The 21,446-nt window shown below is 42.7% G+C and overlaps 1 protein-coding gene across 1 annotated transcript in view; it reads right to left on the bottom strand.

The window, feature by feature from the left end:
* The window catches only part of CEP128 (centrosomal protein 128), a 450,179-nt gene that overhangs the window by 320,699 nt on the left and 108,034 nt on the right, over positions 1-21,446 (bottom strand). Inside the window, exon 13 of the mRNA XM_038752555.1 lies at positions 9,581-9,931. Coding sequence (XP_038608483.1) covers positions 9,581-9,931 — 351 coding nt within the window. The remainder of the gene's footprint in view (positions 1-9,580; positions 9,932-21,446) is intronic.

Here is a 21,446-nt window from a genome sequence, read left to right as displayed (position 1 = left end):
AGAGCTGAAGAGGAAGGGGAAAGATGGGGAAGGGACAAATGGGTTGAGGAGGAGAGGGGAGAAGAAAGAGGAGATGGGATAGAGAAGCATGGAGAAGGGAGGAGATGGATAGGGAACAGAGGGGGAGGGAAGGGAGTGAAGCCAAGTCGAATGATGGGCCCAGAGGACCAACATGGCTTACTGGATAGTGCACAGGCCTAGGAGTCAGAAGGGCCTGGGTTCTAAGGTCTTCTCCGGAAAGGAACACCATCAGACCACCCATGCCACAGAGTGCTTTCGGGGGGAATCCAGGCACTAGGACCACCTCAACCACCTCAGAGCCAGTGAGAAGGAATTAAACTTTAATCTCTCTTCTGCTCAGCGACAATGAGTCCCCTTCCTCATGGACTCCAAAGCCTAATGCCTTTATCATCTACTCTGGACTTTCAACTCCTGCCTTAAATTTCCAGTGCCCCCAACTCCCTCTTTGCCACAGAGGCAACTGTCAGTGTTTAATACCATGTTCTGCACTTTAGGAAGTATGTACTAAATACTCCTCCTACTATCAAAGACTCTAGTGACACTGAAGCCACTGGAATTGCTCCACCCCCAAATCTTCCCCATCCACCCCACATCCACGCTCAACCTTCCCAGCTACGTCACGACTGCCTGATTTCAAAATCAGTCCCCTCAATCTTTGCTTCAAATTGCTCATCCTTCACACTGCCTTAACACTTGCATCCACGCTTCTTCCCCCACTACTTGGCATCTTCAACCAGTTACTCTATGCTGAATTGATTCCTTCCCCACTGCTTTCAAACATGCCCAAATGTCCCCTAGTTTTAAACAACAATAGAAAAAAATCCCTGCCCTCCTTACCATTCCTGTCCAAAAACCTACAGTGGGTCATTTATAACAGCTCCCTCTACTACTTCCTTTTCCTTCCATAAAGAAGCAGTGTGGCTCAGTGGAAAGAGCACGGGCTTGAGAGTCAGAGGTCATGGGCTCTAATCCCAACTCCATCGCTTGTCAGCTTTGTGACTTTGGGCAAGTCACTTAACTTCTCTGTGCCTCAGATACCTCATCTATAAAATGGGGACTAAGACTGTGAGCCCCACGTGGGAAAACCTGATCACCTTGTATCCCCTCAGTGCTTAGAACAGTGGCTTTGCATATAGTAAGCACTTAACAAATATCATTATTAATATTATTATCATTATTACTATTATTATCCCAGCTCCACCACATGTCTGCTGTGTGACCTAGTTTAACTTCCCTGGGCCTCGGTTAACTTCCTAGGGCCTTGGTTACCTCATCTATAAAATGGGGATTAAGAGTGTGAATCCCATGTGAGCCAGGGATTGTGTCCAACTTGTATCTACCTCAGCGCTTAGAACAGTGTTTGGCACATGTAAGTGCTTAACAAGAACCATCATTATCATTATTATTATTATTCATCAATCGTATTTATTGAGCGCTTACTATGTGCAGAGCACTGTACTAAGCGCTTGGGAAGTACAAATTGGCAACATATAGAGACAGTCCCTACCCAACAGTGGGCTCACAGTCTAAAAGGGGGAGACAGCGAACAAAACCAAACATATTAACAAAATAAAATAAATAGAATAGATATGTACAAGTTAAATAAATAAATAAATAAATAGAGTAATAAATATGTACAAACATATATACATATATACAGGTGCTGTGGGGAAGGGAAGGAGGTAAGATGGGGGGATGGAGAGGGGGACGAGGGGGAGAGGAAGGAAGGGGCTCAGTCTGGGAAGGGCTCCTGGAGGAGGTGAGCTCTCAGTAGGGCCTTGAAGGGAGGAAGAGAGCTAGCTTGGCGGATGGGCAGAGGGAGGGCATTCCAGGCCTGGGGGATGACATGGGCCGGGGGTCGATGGCGGGACAGGCGAGAACGAGGTACGGTGAGGAGATTAGCGGCGGAGGAGCGGAGGGTGCGGGCTGGGCAGTAGAAGGAGAGAAGGGAGGTGAGGTAGGAGGGGGCGAGGTGATGGAGAGCCTTGAAGCCCAGGGTGAGGAGTTTCTGCCTGATGCGCAGATTGATTGGTAGCCACTGGAGATTTTTGAGGAGGGGAGTAATATGCCCAGAGCGTTTCTGGACAAAGATAACCCGGGCAGCAGCATGAAGTATGGATTGAAGTGGAGAGAGACACGAGGATGGGAGATCAGAGAGAAGGCTGATGCAGTAGTCCAGATGGGATAGGATGAGAGCTTGAATGAGCAGGGTAGCGGTATGGATGGAGAGGAAAGGGGGGATCTTGGCAATGTTGCGGAGCTGAGACCGGCAGGCTTTGGTGACGGCTTGGATGTGAGGGGTGAATGAGAGAGCGGAGTCGAGGATGACACCAAGGTTGCGGGCTTGTGAGACGGGAAGGATGGTGGTGCCGTCTACAGAGATGGGAAAGTCAGGGAGAGGGCAAGGTTTGGGAGGGAAGACAAGGAGTTCAGTCTTCGACATGTTGAGCTTTAGGTGGCAGGCAGACATCCAGATGGAGATGTCCTGAAGGCAGGAGGAGATGCGAGCCTGGAGAGAGGGGGAGAGAGCAGGGGCAGAGATGTAGATGTGGGTGTCATCAGCGTAGAGATGATAGTTGAAGCCGTGGGAGCGAATGAGGTCACCAAGGGAGTGCGTGTAGATCAAGAACAGAAGGGGACCAAGCACTGAACCCTGGGGAACCCCCACAGTAAGAGGATGGGAGGGGGAGGAGGAGCCTGCAAAAGAGACTGAGAATGAACGACCGGAGAGGTAAGAGAAGAACCAGGAGAGGACGGAGTCTGTGAAGCCAAGGTCAGATAGCGTGTTGAGGAGAAGGGGGTGGTCCACAGTGTCGAAGGCAGCTGAGAGGTCGAGGAGGATTAGGACAGAGTATGAGCCATTGGATTTGGCAAGCAGGAGGTCATTGGTGACCTCTGAGAGGGCAGTTTCCGTGGAATTGTAGGGGACGGAAGCCAGACTGGAGGGGGTCGAGGAGAGAGTTGTTGTTGAGGAATTCTAGGCACCACGTGTAGACAACTCGTTCATTATGACTCAATGGGGGTACGCCCCACCCTGGAGGGCTGTCTTGCTGATTGCCCCCAACCCAGGCAGAAATGGGCCAGTCTCACAACATCTACTTGGTATTGTGAATTTAGCAGAGTCCCCCATCCCTACCTCCTCCACCTTAGCCAGAAGGTAAGTTTGAGAACCACTGTAAGCTCCAAGATAGACCTAGAGCCAGAGGTGGACAATCACTCATTCAGAAGTAATAGTATTCATTAAGCACCTGCAGTGTACAGAACACAGTACTAAGCACTAGGAAAAAATACACAAATGGGAATCACGCATGGCCCCTTGCCTTAGAGGGATTCACAGTGTAAGCCGGGAGAGGGAAAGGGCAATAGAAACAAGATGAAAGATGAAACAAGAAAACACTAAAGCAGCATGAACGACAAGGGCAAATAGAAAAATAAAAACGAAATGCTGGAAGAATTTCTAAGACTACGGAATAGAATACTTGAATTGAATTCAAACATAAAAGCATTACAGACACAGTACTATGAAGAAAGAGATTGCTGGAGTCTATTTTGGATATTTTAATTGCCTGTGAATTACAGGACCTCATACAGTGTTAAATAAATGAAATTTAGCATTAATCTTAAATTCGATCCAACCATTTTAAAATGGTACTTTTATGGATACACCATTTACATTCTCAACAGGCCAATTTATTAAACACGCAGTAGGAAAGCACTGTGATCCAGAGATTCTTGAAGTCATAATATTAAGCCAAAAACGTTGATAACGAGGCAGGGCAAATATAACAGTTTATCCAAAAATTAGACCTCGGCAAGATTTTCCATTTTCTAGGTTCAAAAGGAATTTGTGTGCATTTGTAATAATTGTAGGCAATGATGATAATCCAAATTTGAAATTTTCCATTACCATTTTCAAGGCATGTAAATCGGAAGCACTGACTTCAAACAATATTTGAAAAGAAAAAACACTACTGAACATCCTCCCTTATCTGTGCCTGTCTGCAGTGTTCAAAGCTGTCCAAATTGTATTTGTCTATTTCCCCAAAACTCCCCACATAAGCACAATTTACATGTCTACACTCAGATGCAAAATCTATAACATTGTCTTTTAAAGAGAGTGCAGAGTGATCTTTCTGCTTTCTTTCATAATGGCATGCATTTTGTTTGATATGAAATATCTTCCCTCAATGACATTGTCTTCTGATGTGACATCTGTCAACTTCATTGCCAAAATTCGAAAATCCCTAACTTAAAAAAAGGGATGATTCAAGCAACTTTATAAAAGCTGTTAAAACATGCTGACATTCTTCAGCTTTTACTGTGAGATCCTTGAAACAGTAATCAACAAGCAGCAACTACAGATGTCAAATCTGAAGGAAAAAAGATTCTTACACCATATAACAGCATATACTCAGGTCTGCCATAAAGCAGAATTTCCCCACACAATTTGACTAGACCTCTGTTAGGGACCTCCGTGGCCACAGTGTAGTGCAGCATTGAGAAAGTGGCTTGTGTACACACATGCAGTGTTAAATTGGATGAGAAGTGCATGGGTTCATTAACGTAGAGTTCTGCAAGAATGCAATCTTCATGTTAGAGAAGAACTGGGTTATTTCAGTTGATATTTTAAAGGCTCTATCCATTTTCCCTTTCCAAAAACCCCTCAGCTACAGGGTTTAAAACCTGGACTTGGGGAATGACTCCACAGAGCGAGTTTACACCTAATGCCCAAGAAATCTTTATCCTTTTAATCTTCATTTACAAACATACTGCCAGACCAGTTTTAAAAAATCGTTGGTGCCAACAATATTTTTCAGAGCTTATGTTACTAAACTGTAGTAAGAGGTCATCATCATCAATCGTATTTATTGAGCACTTACTGTGTGCAGAGCACTATACTAAGCGCTGTACTAAGCTGTACTAAGGTCTTTTGTGGGCTTCTTTTTTTAAATGTATCCATGACAATAATAGATTTGTAAGATGATATACAAAATACTCCCTAGCATAGATATATCAGTAAGTAAATGTCCCACAAATTGGCTTCTTTTTGTGTTTTATGATACCCACTGGTCTTCTTGAGCCAAACGGAAATCCCAATCCCTAAAGGGGCTAACAATTAAGCTCCTGGAGGAGAAGTAAATCTTCAAAGTGCCCAGCCACAACATTCTAGAAGTCTGACCGGAATAAAAAGCTCAAGGTACAAGTACTGACACAAAGATGGATAGGGAGCCTCCAGTAAAGGTTGGCAAACCAGCCCCAGTCTCAAAACCTCAAGACTGAGAACACGTGCAAAGGAATTTGATGTTGTGATATCATTCTGTGCAGTGCCATTCATAAATTCTCAACCCTGCCAATGATTTTAGGCAGCGCTCAAAACTTTAGATTTTTTTTATGGCATTTGTTAAGTGTTTACTAGGTGCCAGGCACTGTGCTAAGTGCTGGGGTAGAGATGAGCTAATCAGGTTGGACACAGTCCCTATCTCACAATGGGGCTCATGTCTTCATCTCCATTTTACAAATGAGGTAACTGAGGCACAGAGAAGTGAAGTGATTGGCTAAGTTCATACAGCGGGCAAATGGTGGAGGCAGGATAAGATCTCAGGTCCTTCTCAGTCCCAGGCCCATGCTCTATCCATGCTCTATTTGACAAGAAGACACCAGTAGATAGATAGAGCACGGGCCTGGGACTGAGAAGGACCTGGGTACTAAACCTGACTCTGCCACTTGTCTGCTGTGTGATTTTGGGCAAGTTACTTCACTTCTCTGTGTCTCAGTTATCTCATCTGTAAAATGGGGATTTAGAGTGTAAGCCCCATGTGGGACATGGACCGTGTCCAACTTAATTAGCTTTTATCTCCAGACATTTACTGACACACAGTAAGGGCTTATCAAATATAAAAAAAGTGCTGTAGGGCTGAGGGTGGGGTGAATAAAAGGTGACACAGAAGGGAGTGAGAGAAGAGAAAATGAGGGGTTAATCAGGCAAGGCCTCTTGGAGGAAATGTGCTTTTAATTACGCTTTGAAGGTGGGGAGAGTGATGGCCTGTTGGTAAGCTGCAGACTCTATTTTAGACTCCCCTTTAGACTGTAAACTCATTGTGGGCAGGGAATGTATCTGTTTATTGTTATGTTGCACTCTCCTAAGTGCTTAGTACAGTGCTCTGCACACAGTAAGTGCTCAATAAACATGATTGAATGAATAAACTGAACGTAATGTTTTAGCTTTGAACATCTGAAAACCTCAAGCTCCAGAGCTCCTTGGAGGGTACAAGTATTATAGAGAGTAAAACTGGAGTTCTAGTATTAAACCAGCGCTTCTGCCCCAAGACTCTAGCAAATAGAATAGAACTTCTGGAATTCCCCAGTGTAAGCCTCAACCAGCTTCCCACAAAAATGGGAACTGCCAAAAATGGGGAAGGTTCCTTCAGAACATATCAAACTCCCAGGATGGCCTTGGGACCATAGTTGGCTCCAGAGCCAAGCAGCAGAAAGCATAAGCATTTTTTGGACGGTACCACATAACTCATAAAGCAACAGGGTGGCCCAGTGAATCAAGCACATGACTGGGAGCCAGGAGACATGGGTTCTAATCCCAAGCTCCGCCACATGCCGGGTGTCTGACCTTGGCCAAGACAATTAAACTTCTCTGGGTTTCATTTCCCTCATAATTAAAATGAGAGTTAAATACCAGTTCTCCCTCCCTGTTGGACTGTGAGTCCTGTGAGAGACATGAATTGTGTCCAATCTAATTATTCTGTATATTTACTCCAGGGTTTAGCATGGTGCTTGGCACACAGCCTTTAACAAATACCAGAATTATTATTATTATTATCATTATTCCCCTTTTAAGTTTGAACATTAGTTGGAGATGTGTTACTTCAAACAGAAAACTACTCCTTTCCCATTGTCTTTTAAGCCCTCTTCAAAATCTAAGTAGCATCTTTCTCCCTCATACACTGTTAGTCATTGTTATTCATTTTCATAAATATAATGAAACCTGGAGTTCTTTAATTTTCTGAAATAAATTCAGCATATCTAAGTGAATTGCACCGCTGAATTGGATAGAGTTCTGGATATTAATGAAGAGGAAATCCAAGCAGCAAAGGCGTTAAACTATAAATTAAGTATTTAATATGAAAATTTAATCTGGGCTCTAACAGATGGCATTCCCCCTTCCAACCAGGCATGTCCAGGGAGTGTTCTGGTCTCAGATGCTGAACAGGAAGAAGCACTCCTACTGACACAGTTCGTTGCTTCTGTACTCAGGTCAGTCCTTCAGGAGCAGTGAAGAGCCCCAGGATTGCATTCTAAACCACACACAATATTGTATTGGAACTTTTACCTTCCCGGTTGTTGTCATTAATATACTGGATTTGTTTTATTTTTCATGTTATTTCTTTCATTGTGGGAGAGGGACCCTATCTGACTAAATTTTCTTGTTCTTTTCCCCAGCACTGAATACTGTGCTTTGCTCAAAGTGTTCAACAAATGCTCTTAATAAACAAAATTCAACATGATTTTCCAGCTTGCACAGTGAGCTTCTGATTTTAACTTACTTCAAATATACGTTTGGGAACCAACGTAGTAATATAAAATCTACTTGATAAAAGGATGTGTAGGACATTCATTTAACAATGATGTTCTTTTTGTCAAAATAGCATTAGAGCTAGGCTCAAGGAAGTTTACACATTATGACACCACTGAGAAGGCAGTTACATTATCAAAGTCATGCATTTTGATAGTCTAACGTGGTTCCTGCCCAGAGTAGACTCAGAAATAAGCCTTGTGCTTAAGAATGCTTATTTCAAGCAATATCAGAACTGAAACACAGAAAGGATGACCTGAACTCTCAAATATGAATACAGTGAGCATTCCAAAAATGTGGAGCTGCATTCTTGAAGAACTCTATTTTAAAGAAAACTCAGACACCATGCACGTAAACAAAGCTGTTTCTTCTGACAAAACCTTGTGCTGCTTCCCGAAACATGTACATTGCCTGAAGAACACTGCCTAATTCCCCAACAGCACAATATCCAAAACACATTGTAAATACATGTATTATAGGAAAATTTGCAGTCTGCTATGAGGTGAGCTACTTCCTGCCCCCCAGACCTGCCCTCTCAGCACTCCCTTGATGCTCTTACCTCAATCTATCTCACTGCTGACCCCTTGCCCTTCCTCCCTCCCTTCTCCTTGATATCTGACAATCACTCTCACCACTTTCAAAGCCTTATTAAAATCACATCTCCTCCAAGATATCTTCCTTGACTAAACCCTCATTTCTCCTACTCCCTCCGCCTTCTGCACTACCCTCACACTTGGATTTGTGCCCTTTATTCACTCCACCCTCAGCATCACAGGACTGATGTACACATCAGTCAGCACTTAGAACAGTGCTTGGCACATAGTGAATGTTTAACAAATACCATTATTATTATGATTATTTTAATGTTTGTCTCCCCACCTAGACTGTGAGCTCCTTGTGGTCAGGGAAAGTATGACCTTGGGTACGTCACTTATCTGCTGAGTGACCTTAACTTCTTGGTGCCTCAGTTACCTCATCTATAAAATGGGGATTAAGGCTGCAAGCCCCATGTGGGACATGTGATTAGCTTGCATCTACCTCTACCCCTAGTGCTTAATTCAGTGCCTGTCACACAGTAAATGCTTAACGAACACCATAAAAGAACTATGCCATATTGCACTCTCCCAGTGCACTCTCCCAACTGTGTATGCTCTGTACACAGTTAGCACTTAGTGAATACAATTGACTTATTGATAGTTCAACTGACCATATGGAAAAATAGCATATTTACTCACTATCACCCCCATTTCATCATAATTTTTGTTGCATGAAAATGGGGGGCTTAATAGAAATAAAGTCTAGTGATAAGGGGATGAGGACAAAAAACAATAAATGATAAAAAAAGGAGGCAGAAGGGAGGAGGGAAGGAAGGGAAAGATAGCACAGTTGAGACCAAATCTCTTCTCTCTACTGAACTTTCCCAAGTGCTTCAGACACTCAATAAATTAACTTCCCTGATGTTTTGTCCCTACTTTTTTACCCTTCTGCTCCAGGTAAATGACCTCCTTCCCTGGCATGAACTGCCCCACACCTGTTTTGTCATTTCTACTTATCTTTCCCTGGCCATTAACTCCCAGACCTACTTCCCATTCATCCTTCCCCATCCCTCCACTGTGTTAATCAATTAACTAACCTCGATCTGCTTGGTCACTTTCTTGCCCTTCTGCTCCTTCTCTTCCTCCTCTCTCAGCCTGAGGCTATCACTGCTTTACAGTCATGTGGTACCAAAAAAAGGAAATTTATTTCCTTTTTTCAAAACCTTGGGTGGGGAAAATATGCAATGGAGATAATTCTGGAGTAAATATGGTTTCAGGTGATGTAGAAACAAAATCAGAGGCTTTCTTCCTTATTGTTCCTTTAAAAGTAAGATGTCGGGGGTAAACTGACTTTAAAAGACAGCTGAGAAATGACTACCAGGCCCATTAGAAGACTGCAATACAGAAAACTACCTCAATAGGAATGCAGTTTTTATACCTGATTGTTCTTGTCTGTTAGTTGATGAACAGCCTCAGATTGCTTCTCCATGTCTTGTTCTACCTTCCTGAACTTGAGCTTCCACTGTCGAATGGTTTCCTGAGCTTTCGCTTTCAACTCCTCTTTTTTCCGGTCCACCTCCAGCCTCAGGGCCTCAGACTGGTGGAGCTCACTGAGGTACCGCTCGGCTTCTTTGGTGGACTCTTCGACTTGTTGCGCCAACTCGGTGAGCTGCAGATTGGCCTGCCTACGCTCCGTCTCGCAAACCTCGTAGCGGTTCTGGATGTCTTTCAGCTGGTCCAGCATCCGTAGCTGCTGCTGCTCCCTCTTCTCTAAGTCTAAAGTTAGCACCTAGGAATAAGTCAAGATACAGGTCAAAATGAAAGATCTCTCACCAAACTAGGCTAATGCAGTATTCCGGGATACCGGATTCTCTGACAAACCTATGGGATGGGCACAATTCTTATCCTTCACAATAGACTTGAAAGCACAGAATTCAGGGAATTTTTTTAAGGAATGAATTACTTATTTGACTGCTGTAATCTATGGGAGAAAATATGCATGGCAACAACTAGCCTTCACAGAAATGTAATTTTTGATGAGAAAAACACTCTGAGAGGCTGTAATAAGAACCTTGTGTGTTACCCAGGTGAATAAATTTCAGGCCCGACATGTGGTAAAGTTAGTCAGATTGACAGGGATTTATTGATGCAGATTTTAAACCACATTCTAGCTACATATTAGTTTCCATGGGAATAAAATAAAAATCATTATAACTATAAAGTGACAGTTGATTACAGGAGCATCATTTTAGCTTAAGTTATGCTGAATATCCACTTAAAAAGCCTCCTTTTACAAGTACTTATGACAACGTTATTTGCAATTAAGTCGATATAATATGAAGTTACAAGTTGATGGCCTATTCTGAAGAATAAACACTATCCACAACATTAGGGATTTTTTTATTTTTTTAAATTAAAGTGCATTCAATTCTACAAGTCATTTATTCTAATCTAGGAAAAAAATTTGTCCACCTTCAAAGTTTTAATAAATCATATCTCCTACAAGACACCCTCCCCAAGCCATTTCCCCTATTCGCTCTCCCTTCTGCTTGGCCTATGTACTTAGATCTGTACCATTAAGGACCTGATATTCAACTCTCCCCCAGCCCCACAGCACTTATGTACATATTTGTCATTTATTCATATTAATGAGTGTCTTTCTTTCTACACTGTACTCTCCTGATGGGCTGTGAACATGTTTACCAACTTTGTTGTACTGTACTCTCCCAAGCACTTATTACAAGCCCTACCTATATTAAAGTGCTCAGTAAAAACCACTGATGATTGATAAATTTGTGATTCTACATTTTTCCTTCCATCTAGCTATATGTATATATAATGCACTCGGAAGGACTTAGTAATACTAAAGTGATAATATTTTAGGGTTGGTGATTAGTTTGGGATTAAAACTCTGCATCTTCATAAATGCAACCCAGATGGCTTAAGTGCTGTCTGCTGGGCAGGATTTTGCTCAGGAAAGTTGGCTGCGTTGGACTTGTTCTCCCATGCCTTTGCCAACCGACCTCAACTCTGGGGTCAGTCTCAAGGCTTCCCCGGGTAAAGGAAGGCCCTGCAACCTAGTCAGTCAATCAGTCATATTTATTGAGCACTTACTGTGAACAGAGTACTGAACTAACTGCTTCGAAGGGTATAGTACAATAATAAAACAGACACGTTCTCGGCCCCCAATGAATTTACAGTCTAGAGGGGGAGACAGACAAAAACAAATTTCAGATATGTACATAAATGCTGTGGGGCTGTGAGGGGGGAGGAAAAAAGGGATCAAGTCAGTGCAATGCAGAAGGGAGAGGGAGAAGTGGAAATGAGGGTTTAATTAAGGAAGGTCTCTTGGAGGAGATGTGCCTTCAATAAGGCTTTGAATGGGAGGAGAGTAACTGTCTATTGGATATGAGGAGGGAGGGCGTTCCAGGCCAGAGGCAGGACGTGGGAGAGAGGTCAGCAGCGAGATAGACAAGGTCGAGGTACAGTGAGAAGGTTGGTATTAAAGTAGTGAAGTGTGCGGTTTGGGTTGTAGTAGGAGAGCAGCGAGGTACAAAGAGTAAGGGTTACAAAAGCCCATGAAGTATCTATTCATCTGTTCATATGCTGACATTGAAATTCCTGGGATAGTTTGAAAGCACATCTCGGGGTGTATCACTCCGAGAACATTACCTTTGTTTTGTACTGGGCTCTCCTTTTTTTAATGATATTTGTTAAGCCCTTACCTTATGCCAGGCACTGTACTAACTGCTGGGGTAGATACAAGCTAATCAGGTTGGACACAGTCCAATCTCATATGGGGCTCACAGGCTCAATCCCTGTTTAACAGATGAAGTAACAGGCACAGAGAAGTGAAGTGTCTTGCCCAAGGTCACACAGCAGACAAGTGGCACAGCAGGGATTAGAACCCAATCATTCTGACTCTCAGGTCCAGGCTCTATCCACTAGGCCATGCTGTTTGTCTTCATGCAAGCCATGGTTTAGCCTTAAGAGTTAGGTTTGCTTCACCAGTAAAGGATCAGAAGAGAGAAGTTTCACTAGAATATCCTTTCAAAAATTCATTCTCCTTAGGGCACGAGAGTGGCCAGTGGCATACAAAGGATAGATCGCTACAAAGTCTAGTCACAAACTCACTCTAATCCTGATTCAGAAAACAATTTACTATGCAATCTGCAACTCTCGATGTCTATGGCTCCACTTTATGGGGGGGCTGTAAATGATAGGATTTAACTGACTGTGATATAAATCATCTAGCTATCATTCTCTCTTCACATCAAGAAAAAACTCCTCACAAGTGGCTTTAGGCTCTCCAAAGCTCTCACACATCAGTTCTCTTCATCTGTTCCTAGCAAGCTCTGCCCTTCTAAACTATACCTACCTCTCAGCTCTTCTGCCTCCAATTTCTTGCTCAGACTGTTCAGGCCAACACATCAGCCAGACCCCACCTCCTCCAGGAAACAATCACACAGTAGTTCCCAACACCCTAGTTGCATAAATTAGAGAAGCAGCATGGCTCAGTGGAAAGAGCACGGGCTTTGGAGTCAGAGGTCATGGGTTCAAATCCCGGCTCCGCCAATTGTCAGCTGTATGACTTTGGGCAAGTCATTTCACTTCTCTGGGCCTCGGTTACCTCATCTGTAAAATGGGGATTAAGACTGTGAGCACCACGTGGGACAACCTGATCACCTTGTATCCTCCCCAACGCCTAGAACAGTGCTTTGCATACAGTAAGTGCTTAACAAATGCCATTATTATTATTATTATTATAAATCAAGTGACCCTCAGCATATATGCCTATTTATTTGCAAAGTCAATTATTTCTTCAACATTTTCCTTCTGACCTATCGTACTACTTATGTTCTACATTTACCTCCTACTCTCACTACTTGTAAGTAATATTTGACTGTCTCCCCCATTTAGATTGTAATTCCCTAAAGGCCCTGCCTTTGGTTGGACTCTCTAAATGCTTCGTGTAGTGTTTTTTTATTTTTCAAATGGTATTTGCTAAGCACTGTGTTACAGACACTGTACTAAGCACTGGGGTAAATACAGAAAAATAAGTTTGGACACAGTCCCATATTGGACTGTCTTAATTTCCATCTTACAGGTGAGGTAAGTGAGGCACAGAAAAAGTGCCCAACAGCAGACAAGTGGTAGAGTCAGGGTTAAAACCCAGGTCTAATTGGGGAAGTAGCCCAGAAAAGCCTCTTGGAGATGTGACCCTAATAAGGTTTGGAGGTGGAGAAAGTGATCATCTGTAGGATAGGAAGGGGGAAGGAGTTACAGGCCAGAAGCAGGAAACGAGCGAGACAGACAAAGATAAAGTGAATAGGTTGGTGGCAAAAACTCACGCATGCTGGGCAGCAGTGGCAAGGGAGAGAGTCAAGGGCAGAGATGCAGGTTTACTACGCGGAAGGAAGCAATAGTAAACACTTCCGTATTTTAACCAAGAAAACTCTATGGATACACTACCAGAACGATTGCAGATGGACAGCGGGACGTTCTGGGAGAGATGTGTCCATGGTGCCGCTATGGGTAGGAAACGACTCAATGGCGTAAGACAAGACAAGAGGAGTAGAGTGAGCAGGCAGGGTTGTAGTAAAAAATCAGGGAGGTAATAAGGGGGGGAAGGTGATTGAGTGCTTTAAAGGCTGTGGTAAGGAGTTTCTGTTTGATGTGGAGGTGCATGGGCAATCACTGGAGACTCTTGTGGAATGGGGAAAGGTGGACTGAACAGCTTTGTAGAAAAATGATCTGGGCAGCAGGGTGAAGTACGGATTGGAGTGGGGAGAGACATCGATCACTCCCTCTTCCTGGAAAAATTATCCAAACTTGGCTTCACTGACACTGTCCTTTCCTGGTTCTCCTCCTATTTCTCTGGCTGCTCATTCTCAGTCTCTCTCACGGGTTCTTCCTCTGCCTCCCACCCGCTAACTATGGGAGTCCTTAAATGCTCAGTTCTGGGTCCCCTTCTATTCTCCATCTATACCCACTCCCTTGGAGAGAACTCATTCATCCCCATGGCTTCAACTACCATCTCTATGTTGATGATTCCCAAATCTACATCTCCAGTCCTGATCTCTAGCCTTATCTGCAGTCTTCGCATTTCCTCCTGCCTTCAGGACATCTGTACTTGAATATCCTGCCAACGCGTCCAACTTAACATGCTCAAAACAGAACTCCTTACCTTCCCACCCAATGCTGTTCTCCCTGTGACTCTGCCATCAGTGTAGACAGCACCACCATTCTCCCTGTCTCTCATGCCCATAATTTTGGCATTATTCTTGATTCACCTCTTTCATTTAACCCTCATATTAAGTCTGTCACCAAATCCTGTCAGTTCAACCATAACAACATCACTAGTCTACCCTTTCCTCTCCATCCAAACTGCTACCACGATAAACAAAGCACTTATCCTATCTGGCCTTGATTACTGCATCAGCCTCCTTGCTGACTTCCCAGCCTCCTGTCTCTCTCCACTCTAGTCCATACTTCACTCTGCTGCCCGGATCATATTTCTACAAAACCATTCAGTTCATGTTTCCCCACTTCTCAAGAACCTCCAGTGATTGCCCATCTACTTCCCCATCAAACACGAATTTCTTACCATAGGCTTTAAAGCAATCAATCATCTTGCCGCTCTCCTACCTTACTTTGCTGCTTTGCTATTACAGCCCAGCCCATACACTATGCTCCTCTAAAGCCAACCTACTCACTGTACCTCAATCTCGTCTACTTCACCATTGACCCCTCGCCCACTACATGCCTCTGGCCTGGAGCTCCCTCCCCTTTCAAATCCAACAGTCTATCACTCTCCCCACCTTCAAAGCCTTATTGAAAGCACATTTTCTCCCAGAGGTTTTTGCTAAGCCCTCATTTTCTCTTCTCCCACTCCATCACTCTTGTACTTCTATTTGAACCCTTTTTTCACCCCTCCTTCTGAACTACATATCAGTAATTTATTCATTTATATTAATGCCTGTCTCCCGCTCTAGACTGAACTCACTGTGGGCAGGGAAATTGTCTGCCAACTCTACTGAATTGTATACTCCCAAGTGCTTAGTACAATACTCTACGGAGAGTAAGTGTTTAATAAACAGGATTGATTGAAGGGAAAATGTTTTGATTAGGTGTGAAGGGATGGAAGGAAGGAAGGAAGGAAGAAAAGAAGGAAGGGCACAAGGGGGCAGGCTCCCCTTTCTACCAAAAAAGGTTCTAACATCCTCCTCAAAATATTGCTCCCTCCTACCTCACCTCCCTTCTCTCCTTCTACAGCCCAGCAAGCACCCTCTGCTCCTCTGCCGCTAATCTCCTCACCGTGCCTCGTTCTCGCCTGTCCCGCCGTCAACCCCCGGCCCACGTTATCCCCCTGGCCTGGAATGCCCTCCCTCCGCACATCCGCCAAGCTAGCTCTCTTCCTCCCTTCAAGGCCCTACTGAGAGCTCACCTCCTCCAGGAGGCCTTCCCAGACTGAGCCCCCTCCTTCCTCTCCCCCTCCTCCCCCTCCCCATCCCCCCAGCCTTACCTCCTTCCCCTCCCCACAGCACCTATATATATGTATATATGTTTGTATGTATTTATTACTCTATTTATTTATTTATTTTATTTGTACGCATTTATTCTATTTATTTTATTTTGTTAATATGTTTTGTTTTGTTCTCTGTCTCCCCCTTCTAGACTGTGAGCCCACTGCTGGGTAGGGACTGTCTCTATATGTTGCCAACTTGTACTTCCCAAGCGCTTAGTACAGTGTTCTGCACACAGTAAGCGCTCAATAAATACGATTGAATGAATGAATGAAATATTACTTTCTGAGGTTTCTTATTTTGATTCACTCGGAGCTGTTTCAAGCCTGTGTCCTCTAGTCCACAAGCTCCTTGTACACAGGTAATCCCTTGTGTACAGGCAATCTAATCCCAGCTCCACCACATATCCGCTGTGTGACCTTGGGCAAGACACTTTACTTCTCTGAGTCTCAGTAACCTCATCTGTAAAATGGAGATTAAGAATGTGAGCCCCATGTGAGACAGGGACTGTGTCCAACCTGACTGACCTGTATCTAGTCCAGCACTTAGAAGAGTGCTTGGCACTTAATAAGTGCTTAACATGTGTCATTATTATTATTATTATTAGGTATCAGGTCTATCTCCTCTATTGTATTGTACTCTCCTAAGTGTTTAGTACAAGGCTCCGCATGCAGCAAGCATTTAATAAATTCCATTAAGTCCTGTGGTCATAATTTTCTAAGAAACTGGGTCAAAAGCATATTAGTTCCACACCACTGAGGGATTTCCAAATTAATTTCTACTCTCCTCAGAGTTGCAACTCTCCAACTGCCACTTCAGCATTACCACACCACTTGAACACATACTTGCTAACTCCTTTAGCACTTGTGTATAAAGCTCTATACTCTCCCATTTCCACTAAATACTATTGACTAATCAATGGAATTGATTTCCTAACAAGCACATAGTGCAGTGCTCTGGGTGCAGTAAGTGCTCAATAAACACGATTGATTGATTGTTGAAACAGAGCCAACAGTATATTAGTTCCACACCACTGAAGCCTTTCCCAATTAATTTCTACTCTCACCGAGATTACAACTCCCCAGCTGACATTTCAGCATTACTGTGCCACTTGAACAAGTAGACATGACCTCCTAGAGCACTTGTGTGCATGGCTTTATACTATCCCATTTATTCTACCGGTAATGTATTTTAATGTCTGTATCCCCTCTAGACTGTTTGCTCCTTGTAGGAAAGAATATGCCTACCAACTCTATCATTTTGTATTCTCCCAAGAGTTTAGTACAGTGCTCTGCACCCAGTAAGTGCTCACTAAATACAATTGGCTGATCAAAGGAATTTATTTCCTATAAAACAGGGTCAATAGTCTATTAGTTCCACACCATGAGGCCTTTCACAATTAATTTCTATTCACCCCAAGGTTGCAAAGCCCCTGCTGCCACTTCAGCATTCTGCACCACTTGATCACTTAAAATTTCCAGTAACACTTTTGTGCCACTCTTACATATCCAATTAAGCCATAACTTATGTATCTATACTTTATCTTTCTTCCACCCAACTGTAAATTATTTAAATGTTTGTCTCCTCTGCAGTACTGTAAGTTACTTGAGGTCAGGGAGCACATCTAATACTGCTGTTGTATTGTGTCTACTAACTCTACCGTACTTTATATAGCACTTAGTACAGTGTTCTACACTTAGTAAGCACTAATACTACTACTACTAGTAATAATAATAATAATTGTGGTATTTGTTAAGCACTTATTATGTACCGGCACTGTACTAAGCACTGGGGATAATAAGATACAAGATAATCTGGTTGGACAGGGCTCACAGTCTTAATCCCCATTTGACAGATGAAGTAACTGAGGCACCAAGAAGTTAAATCATATTCCCAATATCACACAGCAGGCTGGTAGGGAAGTCCAGATTAGAACCCAGGTCCTCTGACTCCTAGTCCCGTGCGTTTTCCACTAAGTCATACCACACCTCACTAAATACTATTAATTTGGAGGACCAACATGGAAACCAAGCACCTCACTTAGAATCAAAAGTCACAATGAGTCAAATAAATAAATATTTGGATACCTCAAGCATTTTCTAGCATTCCTGTGGACAGTAAACTGGCTGTGGTCAGGGAACATGATTATCAGCTCTGTTACTGCGTACTCTTCCAAGTGCTTAGTACAATGCTCTGCACACAATAACTGCTCAAAAATATGATTGACTGATTTTCTAGCCCATTCTGTGATCCTACAGCATCTAGAACATAAAATCTGAAACACAATGCCCAAGTCACCTAATTTTCTTTAGATTTCTTCTCAAAATGAAATGCCTCTTACTTCAATGGAAAACTCACCAAGCAATTTATTCCCAAAATTGCCATTTACATGCTATGTCAACTGACTAATTTAGGTTCAAAATGAATGCTGCCTCCCATATTAATATAAATGATCCCATAGCAATTTCTAGAGCGATACTGTAGTACAGTTGATTAAGCTCAAGACTGGCAGACACAATCTTAACCTATTCCCAATCTTCACCTGATTCCCAGCAATACTTGAAACCTTATCTGGCATCAGGTGAATCTCTCTCATTTACCCTCTCATCCGTGAATTGGAAAGTCAAACTAATATAACTCAAGAGAATGCTGCAAGCAATAATGAATTGATGAGTACCTGGAAACACATTAAAAGATGCTTCTGTCTACATCGTCCCTTCATTGGTGTATGGTTGAGGTTGAAAAGATCAACGTGCAGCTTGTGGTCTTCTCTATAATGATTACATGCATGGCTTAACTTTTGACTACTGTGTACATAGCTTTCTCTTGTAAACCTGTAGCTGACTGAAGATGTGTTTTAAGGAAAACACAATGTTTTTGTTCAAACTGAACCAGCCTAACCTCTGTTGTATGACAATATTTTATTCAGATATTGGCAGTTGCTTCATGCCACAATTTGTTCTTAAAAATATTTCTTCCAACCTTATAATGAACATGCTATTTGTTAAGTGCTTAATATGCCAGCATTGCAATAGTAAGTGCTCAATAAGTATCATTGATTGATTAACTGATTAACCTACTCACTGTGCCCCAATCTCATCTACCTTGCTGCTGACACCTTGCCCATGTCCTGCCTCTGGCCTGGAACTTCCTCCCCCTTCATATTCATAACACCATCACTCATCCCACTTTCAAAGCCTTATTAAAATCACATCTCCCCCAAGAGGCCTTTCCCAACTAAGCCCTCATATCCCCTACTCCTTTTCGCTTCTGTGCCTCCTATGCAGTTTGTTCTGTAGCCTTTAAGCACTTGATATTCACCCCACACTCAGTCCTTATATACACACCCATAGTTTCTTTGAATGTTTGTCTCCCCTCAAGATCGTATGCTCTTTGTGAACAGGGAACAGATCTACCAACTCTGTGGTATTGTATTCTCCCAAGTATAAGGGCATAAGCGGCAGGGGAAAAGATATTTCAACCCCATTTCACTGATGAGGAATCAGGAATAGAGAATTTAAATGATTTGCTCAAGATCATTCAGCAGACAAGTGGCGGAGCTGGGATTAGAACCCATGCCTTCTACCTCCCAAGCCCATGCTCCTTCTCAATTAAATGTCAATGATCTGTCAACTTATTATATGGATTTGTTTTGGCATTGTAACACATCTTTCTCACTTAACCAACCTAGAAAATCTGAGCTATAATGAATGTAACTTCAGTGCCTAACAGTGGACTATAGACCACTTTATTGAGAAATAATTATTTGCATTTGAGGTTTAAGTGTGGCAAATGAATCACAATCCTATTAAGAAAATGGTCTCAAGAGGATGGACAATTCTTCGGGTAATCAAATTTAGTAATTGTCAGGGCAGAGCTCACCTCAAATCCTACATAAAACAAGAAATATCAAGAAATAGACATATACTTTACTAAACCCATTTTAGGTGGCATTACTACTGTTTTGCATTTACAAAATAACTTGTATACTGAAGACTTTATTAGATTTGGTGTTAGATTTGTTACATGCTACTAAGTGAAATCTAGTCACTTCCAAATTATAGCAATGGATAAGTTAATACTCAATTATCCATAATAATGGATAGAGATGGCAGGATTAAACACAGATATCACAAACAACTCAATTTATTCAGGGATTTCCTGGTCTCCCAAACCATTAACTAAGGAATGAATTTCATTGCCTCACTTTCATTTTTCTCTCTAGACCTGAGGTAATTTTCAGCAGTGAAAGGGCCAGATGAGGACTGGGGAACCACACCTAGAAAGGGCAGAGTGATATGATGAAAAGAGCTCATAGAGGGAGTCAGGAGACCCAAGCTTACAGTTTTTAGACTGTAAGCTTGTTGTGGGAAGGGAATGTGTCTGTTACATTGTTATATTGTACTCTCCCAAGCACGTAGTCCAGTGCTCTATACACAGTAAGTACTCAATAAATACCAGTGACTGACTCTGATGTAAGTCCAAGCTCTGCCACAGGCATACTCTGTGACCTCAAGCAAGACATTTAACCTCTCTGGGCCTCAGTTTGTCAATCTGTAAGATGGGGATGAGATAGAGTGTGAACTCGGTGTGGGTACTGTGGGAGAAAGAGATTGAGTCCAATCTCATAACCTCTCATTTCCCCATCCTAACTGCCCTCCCTTACACATTGTCTGTGCTCTTTTTATTTCATTTTTTTGGTATTTGTTAAGCACTATGTGCCAGGAACTGTACTAAGCATTGGGACAGATACAAGCTAATCAGGTTGGACCCAATCCATGTCCCACATGGGGCTCACAGTCTTAATCCCCGTTTTACAGATGAGGTAACTGAGGCCCAGGGTCTGTACCCATTTAGCACTTTGATACTCACCCCACCCCCAGTTCTCCCAGTACTTGTGTTCCTAGCCTTATACTCGGCCATTTCCCCTGTCTGTAATTTATTTTAATCTCTGTCTCCCCCACTAGTTTTTAAGCTCCTTGAGAGCACGGATTCCCAATCAATCAATCGTATTTATTGAGCGCTTACTGTGTGCAGAGCACTGTACTAAGCGCTTGGGAAGTACAAGTTGGCAACATACAGAGACGGTCCCTACCCAACAGTGGGCTCACAGTCTAGAAGGGGGAGACAGAGAACAAAACAAAACATATTAACAAAATAAAATAAATAGAATAGATATGTACAAGTAAAATAAATAGAGTAATAAATACGTACAAACATATAGACATATATACAGGTGCTGTGGGGAAGGGAAGGAGGTAAGGCGGGGGGATGGAGTGGGGGAGGAGGGGAAGAGGAAGGAAGGGGCTCAGTCTGGGAAGGCCTCCTGAAGGAGGTGAGCTCTCAATAGGGCCTTGAAGGGAGGAAAAGAGCTAGCTTGGCAGATGTGGGGAGGGAGGGCAAGCATCGAGGACAGTGCTCTGCACACAGTAAGCACTCAGTAAATACCATTCATTCATTCAATCATATTTATTGAGCACTTACTGTGTGCAGAACACTGTACTAAGCGCTTGGGAAGTACAAATTCATTGTTTGGCTGTATCTACCCTGGTGTTTAATACTTATGAAAGGCTTAATAGAGCATAAACTCCTTGTGGGAAAGAAATGTGTCTAGTGTTTAGACAATCCCTCAAGTGCTTAGTATAGTACACTGTTCTCATTATGCTCCCCATACTATTACTTAAATTGGGAAATTGTTAATCCAAAAACTAAATAATCATCCCTTGAGTAATTTAAAAGCTGACTGATGCTCTTAGAGCGTTATGAATTAAATGCACC

Source organism: Tachyglossus aculeatus, chromosome 1 (genome assembly GCF_015852505.1).
Source record: "Tachyglossus aculeatus isolate mTacAcu1 chromosome 1, mTacAcu1.pri, whole genome shotgun sequence".
In the NCBI taxonomy this organism is placed as follows: Eukaryota; Metazoa; Chordata; class Mammalia; order Monotremata; family Tachyglossidae; genus Tachyglossus; species Tachyglossus aculeatus.
Note: the sequence above shows the minus strand (reverse complement) of the source record. Positions and strands in the feature narration are given on the sequence as shown.